At 36.8% G+C, this 19638-nt stretch overlaps 1 protein-coding gene and 1 pseudogene across 1 annotated transcript; both read right to left on the bottom strand.

Annotated features, from left to right (window-relative positions):
• Nucleotides 1-8363: 8363 nt before the first annotated feature.
• LOC111400309 lies at nt 8364-12519 on the bottom strand (annotated as a pseudogene).
• A 6039-nt stretch (nt 12520-18558) lies between these two features.
• On the bottom strand, nt 18559-19344 carry LOC111400308. Its single transcript, XM_023027725.1, has 3 exons — nt 19139-19344; nt 18891-19057; nt 18559-18800 (listed from the first exon to the last, which is right to left on the bottom strand). Exons 1-3 carry the CDS (start codon nt 19342-19344, stop codon nt 18559-18561), a joined length of 615 nt encoding a protein of 204 aa, XP_022883493.1.
• Nucleotides 19345-19638: the final 294 nt, after the last annotated feature.

The following is a 19638-nucleotide window of genomic DNA, read 5'->3' as shown; positions in this document are numbered from 1 at the left end:
ATTCTGATTGAAGTGTATGTGGCAACTGGTAAAAAAATCTCATTAAAGTCTTCTCCTTCCTTTTGTGTGAAACCTTTTGCCACTAATCTTGCCTTATATCTTCTATTTTCTGTTTTAGAGTCTCATTTTTTAATTCTAAAAATCCATTTGCAGTCAACTACCTTTTTATCTTTAGGTCTGTTGACTAGAACCCATGTTTTATTTTTTATTAGAAAATCCATTTCTTTATTCATGGCTTTCTTCCAAAGCTTAGAATCAAGACAATTTATTGCTTCTTCAAAACTGTTGGGTTCAAAATTTAAGGAGTCGAAAACAGAAAATAAAGTAACAAAGTCATCATTTCTAAATCTAGTTGAAGGTATTATATTCCTTCTTTCTCTGTCTCCAGTGAGTTGATAATCAGCAAGTGGTGGGTTTATAAATTCAGTCTCAGATCCAGAATTATTTTGATTTAAGTCATTATTTGATTGAGTAGACTCCACCTCAATCAAATCATTTTGATCTTCAATGGTTTCAGATTGATTTTCCACAACAGCTTCCCTCATTAATACAGGTTTTTGAGGTTGTGGAACTATTACAGGGAAATATGTCTTCATTGAAGATAACACTTCTGCTAACTATAACCTTGTAACCATTTTGTTCTTTAACCCACAGCCTATAACCTTTTGTCTCTTCCCCATATCCTAGAAAAACACATTTTAATGATATAGGTTCTAATTTTCCTTCATTCTGATGAGAATATGCTGCACAACCAAAAACTTTAAGTTTACTATAGTCTGGCATTGTTCCTGACCACAATTTTTCAGGAATATTGAAATCAATAGCACTAGATGGACTTCTATTTATTAAATAAGTTGCAGTTTTTAAAGCTTCACCCCAAAACAGTCTTGGAAGACTAGAATTGTGAAACATATACCTAACTGTTTTCAATAGAGTCCTATTCATCCTCTCAGCCACGCCATTTTGCTGAGGAGTGTAAGTCACAGTTCTGTGTCTCAAAATTTCAAATTCTTTACAAAAAGAATTAAATTTAGAATTACAAAACTCAAGTCCATTATCTATTCTTAGTACTTTGATTTTCTTATTTGTCTGATTTTCAATCATTAGTTTCCAATGTTTGAAATTTTGAAAAGTGTCAAACTTTTGTTTTAGAAGGAATGTCCATATTTTTCTTGAAAAATCATCTACAATTAGTAGATAAAACCTAAATCCACTTAGAGTATTTACAGTGGCTGGTCCCCAAAGGTCAACATGTAAGCAGTCTAAGATGGAGGTAGATTTGTGAAGACCAGTTTTAAAAGGTATTTTAGTTTGTTTTCCAATTATGCAGTCTTCACAAAAATCCAACTTATTGATGTTATCATTTCCAAAACATCCAAGTTTATTCAAAGAGATTAGCCTTTTTTCAGAAATGTGGCCAAACCTTCTATGCCAAATTAAGAATTTTGTTAAGGTAGAGTTTAAGGCTGTGGCACTGTGACCTACTAAAGGTTCAGCCCAAATGGTTTGAATCCCATTTATCTTAGAAGAGGAGATTATATTTTTATTACTTAGGTTTAGGCTGAGAATACCCTTATGTATCACAATGTTATAGTTGTTATCAAGTTCTCCTGAGGAGATTAAGTTTCTTTTGAGTTGAGGGACATATCTAGTATTGGTTAACTCAAGAATAGAGTTATTTCTGAACATTAATTTCAACTTTTCAATACCCTTTATTTGACAACTCATGTCATTCCCCATTTGGATATTTCCCCCATCAAGTTCAACAAATTCACATAACCAATCTTTAATAGGGCACATGTGGAAGGTACAGTCAGAATCAAGGACCCATTCTTTTGGATCCCTTCTGGTTGTAGTGATAAGGACAACACCTTGAATGTCAGGGTCATGGTTGCAAGCAATTGCTGCAGAGCCATCAGTATTATTATTTCCCTTTAAATCAGAGATTTTCTTAAAGCAATCTTTTATAAGGTGTCTTGTCTTTCCACAGTAATAGCACTTCCTGGCTTGATTCTTATTTTTGTCTTTAAATTTCTGATTCACATATTTTCCTTTCTGAGAGGAAATAAAATTGCACTGATTTGGCTTCTTACCACGAAGGGTTTTTTCTTTAATATGCAGACCCTCACCACCCTTGGAATGATTTGAATCAATTTGTAACTCTAGGTCTTTGTTTCTTATAGCAGTGATTATGATGTCAACGGTAAGGTCCTCTCTCCCATATTCTAAAGCATTCCTAAGATCCCTATATTTCTCACTTGGAGAATTTAACAGACCAACAACTTGTTGTTGATCAGAAAGCTCTTCATCACAATTGGCTAAATCTTGAGTTAATTTTGTATATTTATCAATATTATCTTCTAGACTGCTGGAGGGGTCAAACCTAAAGTTATAAAACTGTCTTAGGAGGTAGCATTTATTAGGCATAGTTTTGGTTAAGTATAGACTTTCTAATTTTGTCCATAATGTCTCAGCAGTAGTACTTTTACCTACCTTTCTAATTATATTATCAGATAAGTGCAGAAAGACGGTACTCCAAGCAATCTCAGTTAACTCTTGTCTCCTATAGGCACTAATTTCAGCGGCTTAGGTGCCATCAAGGGCACCTGCACATCTCTGTTGAACCAACAGAGCTCTCATTTTCTGGCTCCAGAGACTAAAGTCTCCAGTACCATTTCAAGTTTCAACATCAAATTTTTGAGAAGTTGACATATTGACAAAATATTTTCAAAATTAAAAAATAGTGCAGCACACAGAGTATTGCAGTCTCAAATTTCAAGATTTAACAGGAAGAATTTGATTATCAGGAATGCAATCATATATATATATATATATGAGAGTTTAATATGCAGGATTTATGCAGAGACCAGTAAGTGATGACACATATAATGTGCAGTATTTAACAGAGTAAGAGGTGGTAATCATTAATTCCACTACTCCCTCAGATTCCGGGATCCTCTTAAGGGATCTGGACGAAGGAAAGTAATGGTAGATTACTTACCTTAATGACTGGTTCCAATTTATTTAGGATTATAGTAACATAACGTGAGTGAGGTTTAAAGAAAATACCAGATTCTGAAAATGTTGATTTCAGAATAAAACATCAACTAGAAAGTAACAGTAATTGAATCAGAAAGTCAAACCATGCATAGGAACCCTTCGAGTTATTGTGACTCAGTATGAACTCAGCAGTGTGTCAGAGACTCGGTATGTACTCAGGTTGAGTCAACTCAACTTGCCAAACTCAGTACGAGTTGCACCAAATATGCAGGAAAAACAGCAGATCAAATGAGTCAGTACCCAAAAATAGGAGATATTGAAATAAAAAACTCAAGAAGTAATAGTTCACTGCCGGATCTTGCAAGATCTAAAAGTTTACAAAAAATAGATTTTCAAAAATACAAAAGCCTTTAGATCTTGCAGATCAATGAAGAAACTTTTCAAATAAATAGAAAGCTTTTTTTCAAAAAAGTGGCTCTGATACCACTTGTTGGTCCTAGAGATACAATAAACTTGTATTTTCTTGAAGGTTTACGAATAAAAAATGCAGAAAATAAAAAATAGTAAATAAAGAACACCAGATAAGTTTTTGCTCCAAAGGAGCCCGGATGTTCAGTCCAGAAGAACCTAATCACCCGTTGAGCCTTGTTCAAGAGTATGCTCAAGATTCATTAAGTTTCACAAAGAAATCGCACAAATGCTCGAAGAAATACCGATCTATCTAGCCTCTTTTCTTATTACAAAATTCCTCTCAAATGATCACTCAGATCATTACTACTTTCCTTTCTAACAGAAGAAGAAAATACATCACAAAGATTTGATTCATTTTCAGAGAAAAAAGATCACGAGGTAACAAAACCCTCGCACAGAGAGAGAGAGAGAGAGCGAAAAGAGTATTCTAGAAAACCAGTGTAAAAGCCAAGCCAGAAGAAAGGCCAAGGGTCAGGTGAAGTAAATGAAAAACACGGTTTCAAAACTAATCTCATCCAATGGTTGAGTGTGTGCCACGTGTACGGCACGCACTCTTCCATTAAGAGGCTTGAGAAAACGTTTTTCCAAAAATGCGACATTGTCAAAGAACTGGGCCTCCGACAGTTTAAGTAATAAGGCCCAATAAAGAAATAGTGAGGTAGCCCATTTCTTTAACAAATTGCTAAGTTTTTGAACAACTCCAGTTGAGGTTAAGTCTGCCATAGTGGGGTCACCAGCGATTTTCTTACCTAGCACTTCAGGTTTCATCTTTTGCCTACTTTGCTGGCTTGTTATCTTCTTCCCCATTGTTGCTGGAAGAAAGAAACTGCAAGAGGCAGTGGAAAGTGGCATCCCATAATGGGAAAAAATTCAAAAACCTCAAACTTTCAAAATCTCAGAAATAAGCCAAAAAGGGAAAAAGTCAGCAGCCTACAATATTCTTGACCAATTTGCAGTTACCCAAAAAATGTATAAATTCAAAATTTAAATAGGCAATTTGAATTTAATACGCCATGTAGAAAAAAATCACCAATACATTATATGTACAAAAATACATACAACCTGCAAAAATAAAAGAGGGGGCAATGGCAAGTTTGAAATTACCAAAGGTGAGGTAAAATTCGAACCAAAGAACCTGGAACCCTTCACACACTGGACTAGTCAGGGACAGACCCACATGGGGTGAAATGACCTTACGAATTTTAGCCTTTTTTTTTTTCAAAGTAGTTGTTTTAATCCCTTTACGACCTAGTTTGATGCACTCATTATGGAATGTCAAATGAAGTCAAAATATTACATTTTTAATATCATTTCGAAGTACATATGGCCTAATGTTTTGCTCAATGATGACGTGCTAAATGGTCAACCATAATAAAAGTTACAATGCGTCAAAGTAGGCTGTTCGAAACTAGTATTTCGAGAATTTCGATAATATGCTAAATTTCAAAATTCGTTTGTGATCGTATACTATTGAAATCCATAAATCGTCTATATCATGTAGAAGCCCATTTAGAAAACTATATCATTGTCATATCGAATGGCTCAAATAAATATCGAAAATAGTCAAATATACGTCAAACGTACGTTTCAAAAAAGACATCTAACTCGTCTTTTCTTTTATAAAAATTTAATTATTTCATTGGCGTTTATTATTTTTTTACGATAAATATTTCAATATAATTTATATTATTTTGTTAAGAAATTTTACATGAAATATGACGTAAAAATCTTTAGGATTGTTATAAATTGAATGTAATCTGAATTAGTTTCGAATTACATTTGTTTTCTATTTGAATTTTATTTACTTCTTGGATTAAACTTGGATTTTATTTCAATTCATATACTTTCTACATTCAATTTGATTTAATCATTGTCAGCTCAGTATTTGTAAATGAAACGAGAAACAAAACTATACAAATAGCAAAATATGTTTAATATTATTGATAATGATGTAATTATATCGTGTTCAAAGTATCAAAATATGTATTAACTTATTTTCATTAGTATTAGAATTTTACAATTTGTGCATCAGGGATTGACACCCTCGGGTTGACAACCCCGAATGTACAAATAGCAAAGTTGTTAGTATTATGTTGTTTTTAAAAAAATTATATTTTAATTTTTGACCCCACAAAACTAAAGTCTGGATCTACCTCTGAGACTAGTAGTGGACGAGCAAGCCAAGACTCATCAAGAGACTAGCCAAGATGAATAAATTATGATATTACAAGTCATTTTTAATGTTTACTTCACTGCAACAGCAGATTGATCTACTTTAACACAATGAAGTAATTGACCCATTCTTCACACCTATAAACACAACAAGCTTATGAACATAAATTGAGACATTTAAAAACTCAATTAAAAAAAAAATTAGTTCTCCATTAGACTTGTAATTTGATAATTTTCATGCAACAACAAATCCTACCCTACTACTCTTCACACATATTCTTGCAAAATGCGACAAGGAACAATTATATTCTCAACAAGTGATGCTCAAAAACAGTAAAACTAACAAACTAAGTAAGAAACTCATTAAGTTCTAGAAATAACCACATTTAACATATAACATTATGTAAGAAAATAAGTATGACAATAAATAAATAGGTACTAAAATTATCACAATATTATCAATTTAAACTCAAGAATAAGAACCACATTTCATCAGATACTCAAACTCAATAAAACAAAAATAAAAATGATACATATTGCAGCAATGGCAAACGAGAACGGGAATAAGGTAATATACTGTAAATATACTGGGATTCATTCTATACTCAAACTCAACAAAAAAATGGATACAGCGAGCGACGATTGTTGGGGACGATAGAGTGCAAACTGTGAGCAGCTAAAGAGTGCAGATGGCTATTGTTGAATGGCGAAGAAAAATACTCTCCTATCTGGGGATGGCGATGGTGAGCGCTAAAGAACATGGTGTGAAGAAGAAAAAATTATGGATGGCACTGTAGAGACTCAAAGAAGTAGATGGCTAATCTATTATTGAATTTGATTCGAATTTTCCAATTTCTTTGTGGTAGGTTTTAGGGATGAACGCGGTTCGGTTTGGATGGTTTATGCTATATTTTCAACTCAAATTATTTTAAGCGGTTTGAAATTTTTCCGAATCAAACCAAACTATTTTATTTTTCGAACCAAACCATAATTTGCGGTTTGGTTCGATTTTAATCAGCGATTTATCTATCGATATTATAATAATATATTTGACATAAGTTAACATATAAGTTTAAACGAGAACTAATAATGTTAAATGTTAAATTACATTCATATTTACCATGAAACCGACGAGTAAATTATTTCCGAACTTTGTTGCTAAAAGATATTAATAGAACAAATATATATTTCTTCATTTTTATTTACATTTTCTTGTTGGACATTTATATTGTCATATAGTGGTTGGTAAATGTAGAGTTATATTCTGCTATTATAATTTGGTTAAAACTCATTTCATCTTATTAGTGAAATGTTAAGTAAGGATTGAACATGATATGTTTATATGTGATTGATATAGTTTCGACTTATTGGAAATTGGCGAATTTCATTATCTAATTACTTTATGAAAGTAAAAGGCGATAGTACTAGTTAAGGAATTTTAATATTTTCACACAATCAATACGATTCGTCTTTCTTTTTTCCAAACCACAAACATGTTCATTAATCATCTAGGCACGCAAACAATTATTTTTCTATCAAAACCACAATTCATAAGTGTATAATAAGTTCAGAAACAATAAATAAAGAAAGAACAACGAAAAAATGGATTGAATGAGAATTTGAGACTTACAAAAATAGAAGAGAGAAAGAGGTGATTCGGGTAGAAATTAACAGACTAACAGGTAAAGGCGACTGGTGATTCGTTCAGCAATGACAGACAAGCGTCAAATGTTAGAAAAATAAGAGTTTATATTAGGGTTTCTGAAACTTTGGACGGGATTTGCTGACGTAGTTTTGTTGAATTATGATTTAGATTTTTTTTTTCCATTTCATATGATTTTGGAATTATTTTAGTTTAGTTTAGATATCGTGTGAGGACACGTGTTGTGAACTTGTTAAATCATAGGTCAATAATGATGAACTTAATTTACTTTCTATGATTATTTCAAGAGGCTGATCATAATTTGTATTCTAAATTGGTATTTTTTTTTCCTAAAAAGTGAAAATCGTAAAACTTTTAAGTTAATAAAAATAATGTTTTAATTAAAAAATTTATAATGGTTTGGTTCGATTTTGTACGATTTTTGAAAATTGAAATCTAAACCAAATCATTTTGAAACGGTTTGGTTCAGTTTGATGGAAAAAAATTACGGGTCCACGTGAACCCAAACCAACAATTTCAACTCAACGGTTTCGGTTCAGTTTACGATTTCGTGATTTTTTTGTGTAGCCCTAGTAGGTTTAGTGGATAACTAGGTTAGGACCTTTGGATATAGTATTCTATATTTGGAAAATTCTAAAAAAGTAAATGTAATTTCATTAAAAGTAGCCTTCGCGTGGCAATCAATTTATAAATGATTTAAACCAAATTCATTATTTATTATTTATAATTTTCTTAAAATTCACTATTATTCTTCTTTGTAAATGATATATAAAATTGCCAAATAAATACTAAGTAAAGATTAATTTTTTTTTAACTAAAAATTAATAGAAAGAGTAACTTTACTAAAAATTGCTGAAATGTTACTTTTAAATACTACTTTTCTTTTTCTCTTCAGGTTTAAATAGACTTGCTCCTATACGTTAAAGTTACTTATTTTATCAAAAAAAAAAGGGAGAGATTAAGCTTACTTTTTTTTTTTTTTTTTTCCGGGTTTAAAAAAAATTTTTTTTTTAAGATGTTCTTAAAAGTAAGAAAGTTACTTATCTTAACAGTAAAATTAGATAAAAAGACGGAGTATATCATACCCTTCCAAGTAGAATTCCTCTCCCAGTGCTGCAGAGGCCATAATGACGACTACAAGTGTTTGAACCGGCTGATACACCGCAACGAAAACCGGGCTGCCCCTATCAATGCACCATATTTGTACAGCAAATGCAATCCCTGATGCCACTATTCCCTTCATGTTCATGTTAAAAATTAAATTTCATTTATATATTTTTAAAAGTGTTCTTTTAAACTTGTAGCATAGCTGTTGGCAATAAAGGTCGTAAGTTCAATTCTTGTTCCTGCTTATTATGTTGAATTCTAAATTTAAATAAACAATGTTTCTCGCTTTTTAACAAATTACGTTTTTCGACCATACATTTCAATAGCTTTCCTGTCATGTTTAAATATATTCTGCATATACCCAACTACTTACTGCTGCACATTTATGTTGCGATATATCATTATAAGATTTCGAAAACAGGATAGGAAAGGAAACATAGACCAATCGTCTGATATAACATTAACTTGACCGAATTTTAGGAATAGTGCTATTTGCATCTATTTTAGTCATATTATGTGACAGCTTTATTTGAACCTTTGACTTGTTATTTTAGGCAGCAAAATTACAGGAAATTTATGTCTCAAATAATAAGCTCTTATATAAGATGACTAATGCAGTCGCTGATTATAAATTGCATTACTCCAATTTTAGCCCCAGAGTGTTTTTGCACTACTTCAGTGCGAAGTTTGCTCAGCTTGACTCGAACATGACAAAATACAAGTTTTATACATATTTCTTTCTTTATCCACTGTTATCTTGTTACACTGGACACAGTTGACAATTTTTTTAATGTTGCTATTAGTTACCTCGTTTATATTGCTAAGATCCCTCTTTCTATGTCCTGTCTAACTTATTCGATCTAATGCACAAGCAATACCCTCTATGACTCATTTGTATAATATACCAATTCTACCAGACGTATTGTAAGTTCATATTTGGTATGCAATATTGACTGATTTGGACAATATAATGAACAAACATGTTTCTCTCTTTAAGATTGTCCATTGCTATCTTTTCCTACGTACCAAATATAATACCTGTACATGTCTAGACCATAATAATAGAAGGACGGCGCCAGGAACGACATTTTAAGTGGTTTATTTTTCTTTGAGACCATTATATCCGATCACTACTAGAAAATGGGGCCAAAAAAAAAAAATGTTAACTTACTGCATAGAAAACACTAAAGAGCTCGCCTCCAGAGCGAACAAGCCAAGCCTGAAGGTCTCTCTCCATAAAAACACCAATAACAAGAAACTGTATAACTCCAAAGAAACATTGATAAGAAGTAAATGAGGGCCTTGCAGGTTATTTCTTGAGTATTGGGGTCTGCAGCACGAGCCATGCGGACCACGACAGGAAATGGCCAATCAAGAAAATGCACCCCAGTGTCTAGCTCTTGCCATCAGCGTTTCCTAAGTTACGGAACATTGGTGCAATTCTTTGTATATATGAAAATTGGTCGTGTGTTGAATTTTTGATCGAAAAAGTAAATAAAGTCTATATGTGAAGGGACATATTGAAGAAAATATTTAAATGAGTATATCTGAGAAATCAATTTCTCTGTTGATTTTAGTTGTACCTTTGTATAGAGTAATTACAGAAGCTCCCGCGACACAAAAGAGTGTCCCAACAACTTTTGAGATACCATCTTTTCAATCCAGTTTTACCTTTTCAATCCTGAATAGGATCAAGACAAAACATTAGAATTGGATCAATTTTATTTTGGATTCAAGTTTTGCCGCCACCTATTTATAAAAATTGTATCCGTGTTAGACCTTCTGATCAAGAAAAAAATCAATTACGATATAGAAAAGGTGTAAAACAATAAATAACCTAGAGACTGAAGACTTGTTTCAATAAAATCGAGAATCTCTCAAAGTATTCAATAACACCAAATGATAAAAATTGTCTTTGGACCTAACGCATAGAAAAAATACCCTAGGTAGTAAAAGTGTAATGAGATTGTATTCTCGAGTAAATGAAAAGTGCTCATTTAGCCTCTAACTGGTCGAATTTTGGCCAAAATCACACTCTCGAGAAATCTTTGTCATGAGTTTTGTTCCAAAGCCATTTACCTCGGAAAATAATGGTATTATTTACCCATACCCAACGTACTCTTGATGGACACTTGGTCAAAATCGACTTTAATTAAAATACTGAAGCCTTGTGATGATCTCTACCATCTACAAATACTTACAGAATGTAACAATTGGTGCATATAATCTTGTATAATATAGTCTTAAATAGCTTGCCTTAGTATTGCAGCCATGACAAATGTAATGGCTAGCACAGAATTTTGTATTCCAGAAGCAAAAGTTGGTGATGTGTTGTCTAATCAGGGCCGGCCCTAAAAATTTTGAGACCCAAAGCAATGAAATATTATGAGGCCCCTAAATAAAAAATTTTACCAGTTTAGTAATCTCTTTAACGTCAAAAGAAAATTATGCCACACACCTACTTTTTAATAAATATTTGTGATTTCAATATTTTTTAACCATACATACTATTTTTATATAGTAAAAAGGAATGTGAAAAAGTAAACAAATAATCAGCTATTCATTACCTAGCTAAGATTACTTCAACAAACACGCCCTTATTATGTCAAATTAAAGAACAAAATCCCTAAATTAGCGTCCTTTCATATTCCACATCCAAAATCCCTAAATTATATTGAAACATACCTAGTGATATAGTAAAAATCTTGACAATATTTCGTCAAACAATATGTGTATCGATCGCTTTATAAGATTAATATGGTTTATGGTTTAGCATTTGTGTTTTCAACGTAGTAATATTTTCTGTATTTGGATTAGCATGCAATGAATGTGTACGTCCATCATACTTCTTATTTTTTGAACTAAATTCTGTTTACGGAAGGACTAGAATGAGACAATTTAAATTTATATCAGTTACAAATTCTAGTTTGGGATTTAATTTTAGGAGCTAGTATTTTAAACATATTTAACCATCAATCTATTATTTTTAGTTAATATTATCATGACATAGTAAGATGTGAATTAAAATCTTGTATGGATGTATATGTGAATTTTTTCGTTAGCATCAATGATGGTCAATTCAAACACAATTTCTCGTGATAAAGAACATTAAACTGATGACACTCACTCACTATTTGATTTGTTCAAGAATCAAATTTCGCATTTAAGAAATAGAACTATAGCCTTCTGAAAACCCGTGAGGCATGTGAGTAGTGACTACCATTTATTACCTAAAATTTTCTACATTAAAAAGAAATAAAAAATTTAAATAAGCAATCAAATCTACAAAGTAAAAAAAACCTTGAATAATTACACCAAATAAAAAAAAAAAATTGTCATTACTGGGTTGTGGGACAACCTTTCTTTTATTTGCACTACTACATCTTCAAGCAAATATTTAACGCAAGGATTCCATAAATTTTGTCAAAAAACATAGTATTTTTGGACTTTGATTTTTTTTTCTTTTTTTTTCTGAGGCCCCTATATGTTGAGGCCCTCTGTGTCCACTCCCAACAAGTAGAATCCTTGATTTGCAGTAATCCTGTCATTTTTCATGGTGATAGCTTCTTCATTACAATAATTTTAAAAATTATGACATCATGCTAGGTGAATCGGACAGAACAATATTCAAGAAAACCTATTTATTATAGTATTCAATATTGTATATCTAACAAGGTCTTAGTATTTTTCACGAGCATACCCAACGATTGCGAGGAGGAAGAATTGAGGCGAATGACCGAGTAAGAGGTGGCCTCTCTTTCCTGAGTATCAAACGAAGAAAGAAATGCATGGTCAGGACATATTAAAGAGAAATTACACACATATGTGCGTATTTTCTTATAAAACTAAAATCCATCCATCTAATCCGGACATTAGAAAAAATTCAAGTATAACTGGTAAAACAATTATATAAAGACGTACTTTTCTAGAAAATAAGCAAAGGGCGAGAGGAGAAGCAAGGCAAGAATGTTCCTATAAACTGGAAACACAATCTTGCTAATGCCCATGTTAAGAGCAGCTCTTGACACCGCATGGAAACCAGCATAACCGAATTGCAAGGCCAACATGACCAAGTGAAGTTGAAACTTTTCTAGTATTGAATACATTTTGATCTTATCAGTGAGTGAACCTGCAGCTGTATCTGCCACTTGAGAAGCAGAAAACAAGGGAAATATAGAATTAAATCGAGAGAGAGAGAGAATAAAATATAAAATCCCTGGTGATTTTAGGGTAGAGTTTAGGGAAATATAAATATAGTTAGAAATGTGGATTAGTGTATTGTGGGAGAAATGTAGGTGTGGTAAGTAGTGTTAAACTGAATGGCACAATAGATAATGTTGACGTCAAAATTAGCAAGGCATTAAGCCAACTTTAAGAAAAAAAATGGCAATTTATTATTGAAAAAAAGACCACAACATATGTTTAGAGACTGTAATTATGCGTTGAGTTGTTGTATGAAAATCACATGCCTTTTACAATAGTCCTATTCAACTATTTATACATAGTTTCAGCCGAAATTACATCAAATCAGTCAAATCAACAACAGTGCTGAGCTCGGAACTCGGGTCATCGAATTCTTTGTGATTGGTCGATGAGGCTAGTGGTCATGTGTCAATGTGTTTTCCAAGTAATGATGACCTGCAAGGGGCTAGAGTTCGAGGACTTGGAATTGGTTGTTCCAAGTGGCAATGATGTCACCTGTGGCAAGTGTATCTGATTGATAAGGTGATGTGACAAAGGGTAATCATGATGTTTTTCTGAGATAACGGTGGGTTTGTCCGACCTGGGAGTATGGGCCGAACTTACATTTAACTGAGGTGGGGTTAGTGAACTGTTTTTATTAAGTCGGAGTTCGAATGTCAACGGTTACCCCCAGGTTAGTTTTTCCGTAAGGGGGAGCTGACATTCTGACTTGACTGGTTCTTTTTCCAAGAAATGTAATTATTACTTATGCCAAGTGTCGTGCTACCGTTTGATCTTTCCCTCTATTTTTGGATGAGCGGTTCAGATCGTGTCTCTTGAGTTTCTTTTCCCTTAAATTCCTTTTCATTCCTCTTTTCACTGTTTCACTTTGAGCGAATCTTCTCTTTCAAAGCTTTTGGGAAATTTCTTCAATTCGTATTATGTTTTCACGAGTGAGGTCGACAACCTTCAGTTCTCAGGTATTCCTCTATTTCTTCCACACATTCTTCTGTTCAAGCTTTATTTTCCTCTGCATGAGCTCGGACGAATCTAGAGTGCATTCCTGGGGAAATCACCAAGAAGAATCTGTCCCACCCTCTCCTAGTTCTTCGTCCAGCTGTCAGGAAGTCTTGACCCCAGTCCCTCTTTTCGTAGTTAATCCATTGGACTTAGGACATCCTGTGAGTATGAGGTCGGGGAGTGAGGATTCGAGGGAAGAAAGGGCTGAATCTCGCGAGTTCAGTCAGGGGAATAACTCAGGTGAGTGGGGGCTAGTTTATAAATCCGTTGTTATGGGTGATATGCTGGAGAGATAAGTATGCCATTTCGAGTTCGGTGATCATGATAATGCCAGAACCGTCTAACCGAGTTGACGTTTCCCTGGAATGATGCATCGCTCTTAACTCAGCCATTCTTCAAGTCGGACTTAGGCTTCCATTCCCTAAAATAGTCCGTAAGTTCCTTTCTTTCTGGGGCATAGCTCCTACTCAGTTATGCCCGAACGGATGGCGAACACTGATCGCCACCCTCATTCTCTGGGATAAATCGGGAAATCCTGAACTGAGCGTCCAACAGTTCAACTCCCTTTTGACTTTCAAGGAGGATGGGAAGAACTCCAGCTTGTGGTATACCAGCGTTAGGTCGAGAACTGGGGGCTCGTTAGTCTTAGATACTCCGTCCTTAATCAAAAAATGGAAAGAGAAGTTTTTCTATGTGTCCAGAGAATGGCAATTCCATCCTTCGAAGGTGGACAGAGAGGATGTGGTCCCTGGGCTCTACCATTCATTTTGTTAGTGATTATAAATTTGCTTCTTTGATGAGGTCTGCACCGATGCGATATTGACCCTTGTCCTTTTTGGCAGAATATAAAAAGGAATATTTGACAAGAGATATACAAAAGAGAGCTGAGGTGATAAGGAAGTTGCCACAGATGCAGAGGTCTTGTAAGTTTGTGATCTCAGATTCAAACTTCTTTCGGGCTGGTTTGGTACAAGTGCGGGCGTCTAGTCCATCTGCTCCGAGAGTGTCTACCTCGGTTCCGTCCAGCTCAGGTGAAGGTTAAGCCTTTGTTATTATTATTAATACATATGATAATGATATTATATCTTTCTTCCCATTTCAGCACGTCACTCCGAGATGCTAGGCTACAAAGTGGATAAGGCAGCAGCTACGGCTAAGGGGAAAAGGACAGAGGTTCCAGCTGTGGAGAGTCATTCAGAAGGGACTGAGGGGGATTCCCAGCCACTTAAGAGGAATCGATCTGAGACACCCGGCGACCTTCTTCCTTAGGCAGCTTTTACTCTAGTTGCTTCTCCTCCTAGGTCAGTCGAGGAGGTTACTCCGTCGCCGGTGGTCCCAACTACCGTGCTCATGATTCCGGTGTTCGAAATATCGGCAATTACATTGTCGTCCTCAACTCCTTCGAGTGCCCCAGCTACTGACTCCACCAGCTCAGTCAGGTCGCAAGATCGGTGTCCAGACTTGCAGCGATCGAGCTTGGAGAGTTTGCTGGGCCATCTGCTAGAGATATTTCTGGATTTTCTATGTGCTCCTTCTCCGTCGAGGGAGACTACCGCGGCCTTTCCTTCACATTTGCGTGAATCCGCCAACCTTCTCACAAGGAGTTGGGGAGAAAAGGAACAGAACTTCTTGGGGGAGATGCCTGTTGGAGAGGCTATTGTCATTGCTCAACTTCATGGTCATCGCTCCATCTTGTACATAATGTCGGTGGCGGACAAGGTACTTGTCCTCAGTAATGCTTGTGTTTCAAAGATTTTGTTACTTATCGTGTTTTAATTGTATTTATTTTTTGACCTTCTCAGGTAAAAGCCGAATTCGACAAGCTACTCAAAGCCAAGGATCAGACTGTAAAATTATATGAGAGTATGAATGAGGAGAAAGTGAAATTTGCTGCCAAGGAGGAGGATTACAGAGTTCAGAGTGAAATTTGCTGCCAAGGAGGAGGATTACAGAGTTCAGCTTCAAAAAATGGGTGAGGAGCTGAATGTTGTGCTGACCTTTGAGCAGAATCTCTAGGACGAGGTTGCTACTTTAAAGATTTGGGGTGAGAGGGCCAACAAGAGGGTCGGGATGGAGAAGAAGAGAGCCGAAGAGGAGAGGGCATGTGCGGACGAGCTGAGGGCCCAGGTTTCTGAGGGGCGTTCTCATACGTTTGAGGCTATCGAGAAGATGGAGGAAGCTCATACGAGGTCAAAGGACGCAATGAAGAGAGCTGAAGAAGCTGAGGCTAAATGTGTCATAGCTATGGAGGCTTGGAGAGAATCTCCAGAGTTTGACTCCTTAGCCCAAGATGCATATGTAGTGGCCTTGGAAGAGTTGATAAAGCACGTGGGAGAGGTCGGAGTTCGATGTTACCTTTCTGGACGAAGCACTGGGCGAGCAGAGGGAGGAGCTGCGCAAATTGTCCGAAGCTGCTGGAGTTCGGATATCTCCTGCTGACCAGGATGTTGAGGGTAACACCCAGTCCTCCAAGACCCCTAGGAGGTTGTTGTTTTGAAGATATTTGGTATTTTGTAATATGTTTTGACTCATTTGCGAACTTCATTTCGATGTTTCATGACATTTTGTTTGGAATGGATGACTGTTTATGTTTTAGCATGATTTCTTTAGCAACGATCTCGTTTATATGCGACAATACCTCACAAACTTTAGTTAAATTTACCTTCCTAATGGGATATTTTGACTAAGTGTCGTAGCACATACGACCTTAGCTGGAATTGCATATAGGAAATGATCTTTAAGAATTTCTAAGGAAGAATTCTCACTAGGTATCGTAGCGTGTATGACCTTAGCTTGGCCTGCGTAATTTCGTAGAATTCCTTAGGAAGAATTTTTGTAGAATAATCATAGATCTGCCTGCGTAAGGAGCAGGACTTTGTAAGATTCCTTAGGAGGAATGTCTACTAAGGATAACACGTACTGCCTTAGATCGGCCTGCGTAGGGAGCAGGACTTTGTAAGATTCCTTAGGAGGAATGTCCACTGAGGGTAACACGTACAGCCTTAGATCGGCCTGCATAGGGAGCAGGGCTTTGTAAGATCCCTTAGGAAGAATGTCCACTAAGGGTCGCAGCATTTACGACCTTAGATCGACCTGCGTAGGGAGCAGGGCTTTGTAAAATTCCTTAGGAGGAATGTCCATTAAGGGTCGCAGCACTTACGACCTTAAATCGGCCTGTGTAGGGAGCAGGGCTTTGTAGGATTCCTTAAGAGAAATTTCCACAAAGGGTAACACGTACAGCCTTAGATCGGCCTGTATAGGAAGTAGGATTTTGTAAGATTCCTTAGGAGGAATGTCTACTAAGAGTAACACATACAGCCTTAGATCAGCCTGCGTAGGGAGCAGAGCTTTGTAATATTATGACAGAATGTTGAATAAAATGTTCGAAAACAGGAAGTCTTTTTTTTTAATTGATGTGATTGGCATTACAAGCGGGTTTTATGGACTTTCCCGTTTATCGATAGAACTGCTTGAGGTGTTTGGCATTCCAAGGATGGGGTAAGGGTCTACCTCCAAAATTTTCCAGTTTATATGCCTCCTTTAGCGAGACCTCCATCACCAGATAGGGGCCTTCCCAATTTGGACCCAGGCATCCACTGCCTACTTCTCTTTGTAAGGATCCGACCTCGAATACTTATGTTCACATTCCATATGTTCGCCATATGCACTGCCGAGAGGTTGCATTGATTATTGGTACAGGCTTTCCACTGACATCTTTCGGCGAGCTCCCTGTTCCCTTTGACTTCATCCACACCATGGGGTGCGGGGAATTTGATTGAACAGTGATATAGGGAAACTGCTGCTTTCAGGCTGAATAGTAGAAGCTGTCCCATCACAGCATCATAAGGGGAGGGAGTGTCGAATACCACGAACTCGAAGTTTGTCTTTACCTGTCGAGGTGCTGATCCTGACTCAACTTTGAGTTTGACTGATCCTTTGGCAGAGGTCAAGGCTCCGCTTAATCCTCGGACCATATTCGAGTATGGTCGAAGGAAGTTAGCAGGGATACCCATCCATTTAAGGGTATTATTTAATAGGATGTTCAGAGCGCTTCCTGTATCCACCAAGACTTTGGGGATGGTTACCCCGGCCACAGGCAACGAGATAACCAGAACTCCGGGGTAAGGGTGTGGGTCCGCCTCCTTCTCCTCAAAGGACAGTTGCTCATCTGTGGCTTTTTTGAGGTTCTTCTCAGTTATGCCGATCTCCGAGAGATCCGCAACGGCTGGTCTTTTCAATCTGGCCTCCCCGAGTTGCATGTTCGTCCTGCCTCTTAGCATGTTGATTGTGGCCTTGGCAGGTCGACATTGCAGGCCCTCGCAGTAGCTTGATCCCCTCGGATAATTCATATCCCATAAGGAGTGGAAAATTTCATGTAATAATGGTAAATTGAGAGCAGCTTTCAGTTCGTGTAAAATGGGTTGTCCCAATATTGCATTATAATTGGATGGCAAATCGACCACCACAAAATCTGCTAGGATCCTTCTTTGGCTAGGAGCTTCACCCAGCTCCACGATAAGGATGATCTGACCTCGAGCTTCAATAGGGTCCTCGAGAATCCTTGTAGTTTCTTTGGATACAGTTGGAGATACCATTCTGATATTTCCAACTGCCTCAAAGTTCGTGAGTACAGTATGTTGACTGAGCTTCCATTGTCTACCAAAGTTCGGTGGACTTTTACTCTAGTAACAGCTATTGTAACCACTAGGGCGTCACTCTGGTCCTTAAGGATTCTTTCAGAATCTTCTTCCGTAAACTAGAACCATTCAGGGTCATACCAACCCTGGGGATTGGATCTAGTAGTTCGGCATGGTTCTGGCACTTCGGGCTTGTCTTCATCTCGCCCTTCTGGATCCCTCAACATACTGATTTCCTCCAACTATCATCTTGATTTCAGCATGTGAGGGTGGATTACGGTTGGGGGGAGGCCCCTACAGCAGCGGCTACTGCGTCGTAGGTCGATCTGCTTCTTTTGGCCTGGTAACAAACTTCTGTAACCGGCCTCTTCGAATTAGGGACTCAACTTCCTCTTTTAAGTCCCGACAGTTATCAGTGTCATTGCCTACCATCTTGTGATACCGGCAGTATTGTCCCTGATGTTGTCCTGCCTGTCTGTCCTTTAGGATCATGGGTCTACGAAATGCCTCTTTCGCATTGGCTTGTGTGAATACCTCTTCCAAAGAGGCTTTGAGTGGGTGGTATTCTCAAAATTTGTATGGCTGAGCCCTAAAACATTCTCTTTCTCTCCTGTCCTTCTTTCTTTCGGGCTAGGGACTGCGACTTGGTTTTTCCTCCTTTACTGTGTTGTTGAGGTCGGGTTCGGAGGTCTCCTCCTCTTGGTCAGAGGTCGCTTCTTCAGCACTTAAGTATTTCTCAGCTCGATTAAGGAACTCATAATAAGTCCTTGGACCGTCTTCGTGTACTGACCACCAGAATTGTGTTCTGGGCCTCAATCATGCTAGTACGGTCATGAGTGCCGCATCGTCAAATATTTTTTCCACTTCCATGGATTTTTTGTTGAACCTGCTCAGATAGCTTTTGAGGGATTCGCTTCTTCCTTGCTTGATGCTCACTAGTCGTTCTTTTGGCGTGGTTCCGGCCTTGGAGCCCATGAACTGCGCCAAGAACGTTGTGGCTAAATCATTCCAATTCTTTACCGACCTCTCGTGCAGTCTTCTAAACCATCTTTGAGCTTTGTCTCCTAGAGTCAGGGGGAATGCTCGACACATGATTGCATTGCTTACCCCCTGTAGTTCTATCCATGAGGTGTATTTGTCAAGGTGGCTGAGGGGATCACCATCCCCTTCGTATGCAACGATCTGGGGGATTTTCAATTTTTCAGGCAGTGGTTCCATGAGGACATCCTCAGTGAAGGGGAAATGTCGTTTGGTTTGGTAATCTTCAGTGACACCTTTGTTTTTAGCCTCTAGGTCGGCGATTCATTTTTTAAGTGCGCTAAGTTCGGGTTCTGCTTATTCCAACGGACGTTTCAGGTCGGCTTGTCCATGTGTAGGAGTTAGTGA

The sequence above is a fragment of the Olea europaea genome, chromosome 10, assembly GCF_002742605.1.
Source record: "Olea europaea var. sylvestris chromosome 10, O_europaea_v1, whole genome shotgun sequence".
In the NCBI taxonomy this organism is placed as follows: Eukaryota; Viridiplantae; Streptophyta; class Magnoliopsida; order Lamiales; family Oleaceae; genus Olea; species Olea europaea.
This window is presented reverse-complemented; position numbering and strand designations above follow the sequence as displayed.

What these genes read in the sequence shown, in the direction of transcription:
- LOC111400308 (XM_023027725.1), bottom strand. Translation starts at nt 19,344, where the DNA reads ATGTGTCGAGCATTCCCCCTGACTCTAGGAGACAAAGCTCAAAGATGG. An exon ending in CTCAAAAGCTATCTGAGCAG is followed by an intron (nt 19,058 to 19,138) that starts GTTCAACAAAAA and finishes ATTGAGGCCCAG; the next exon opens with AACACAATTCTGGTGGTCAG. An exon ending in GGAGGAAAAACCAAGTCGCA is followed by an intron (nt 18,801 to 18,890) that starts GTCCCTAGCCCG and finishes ACCCACTCAAAG; the next exon opens with CCTCTTTGGAAGAGGTATTC.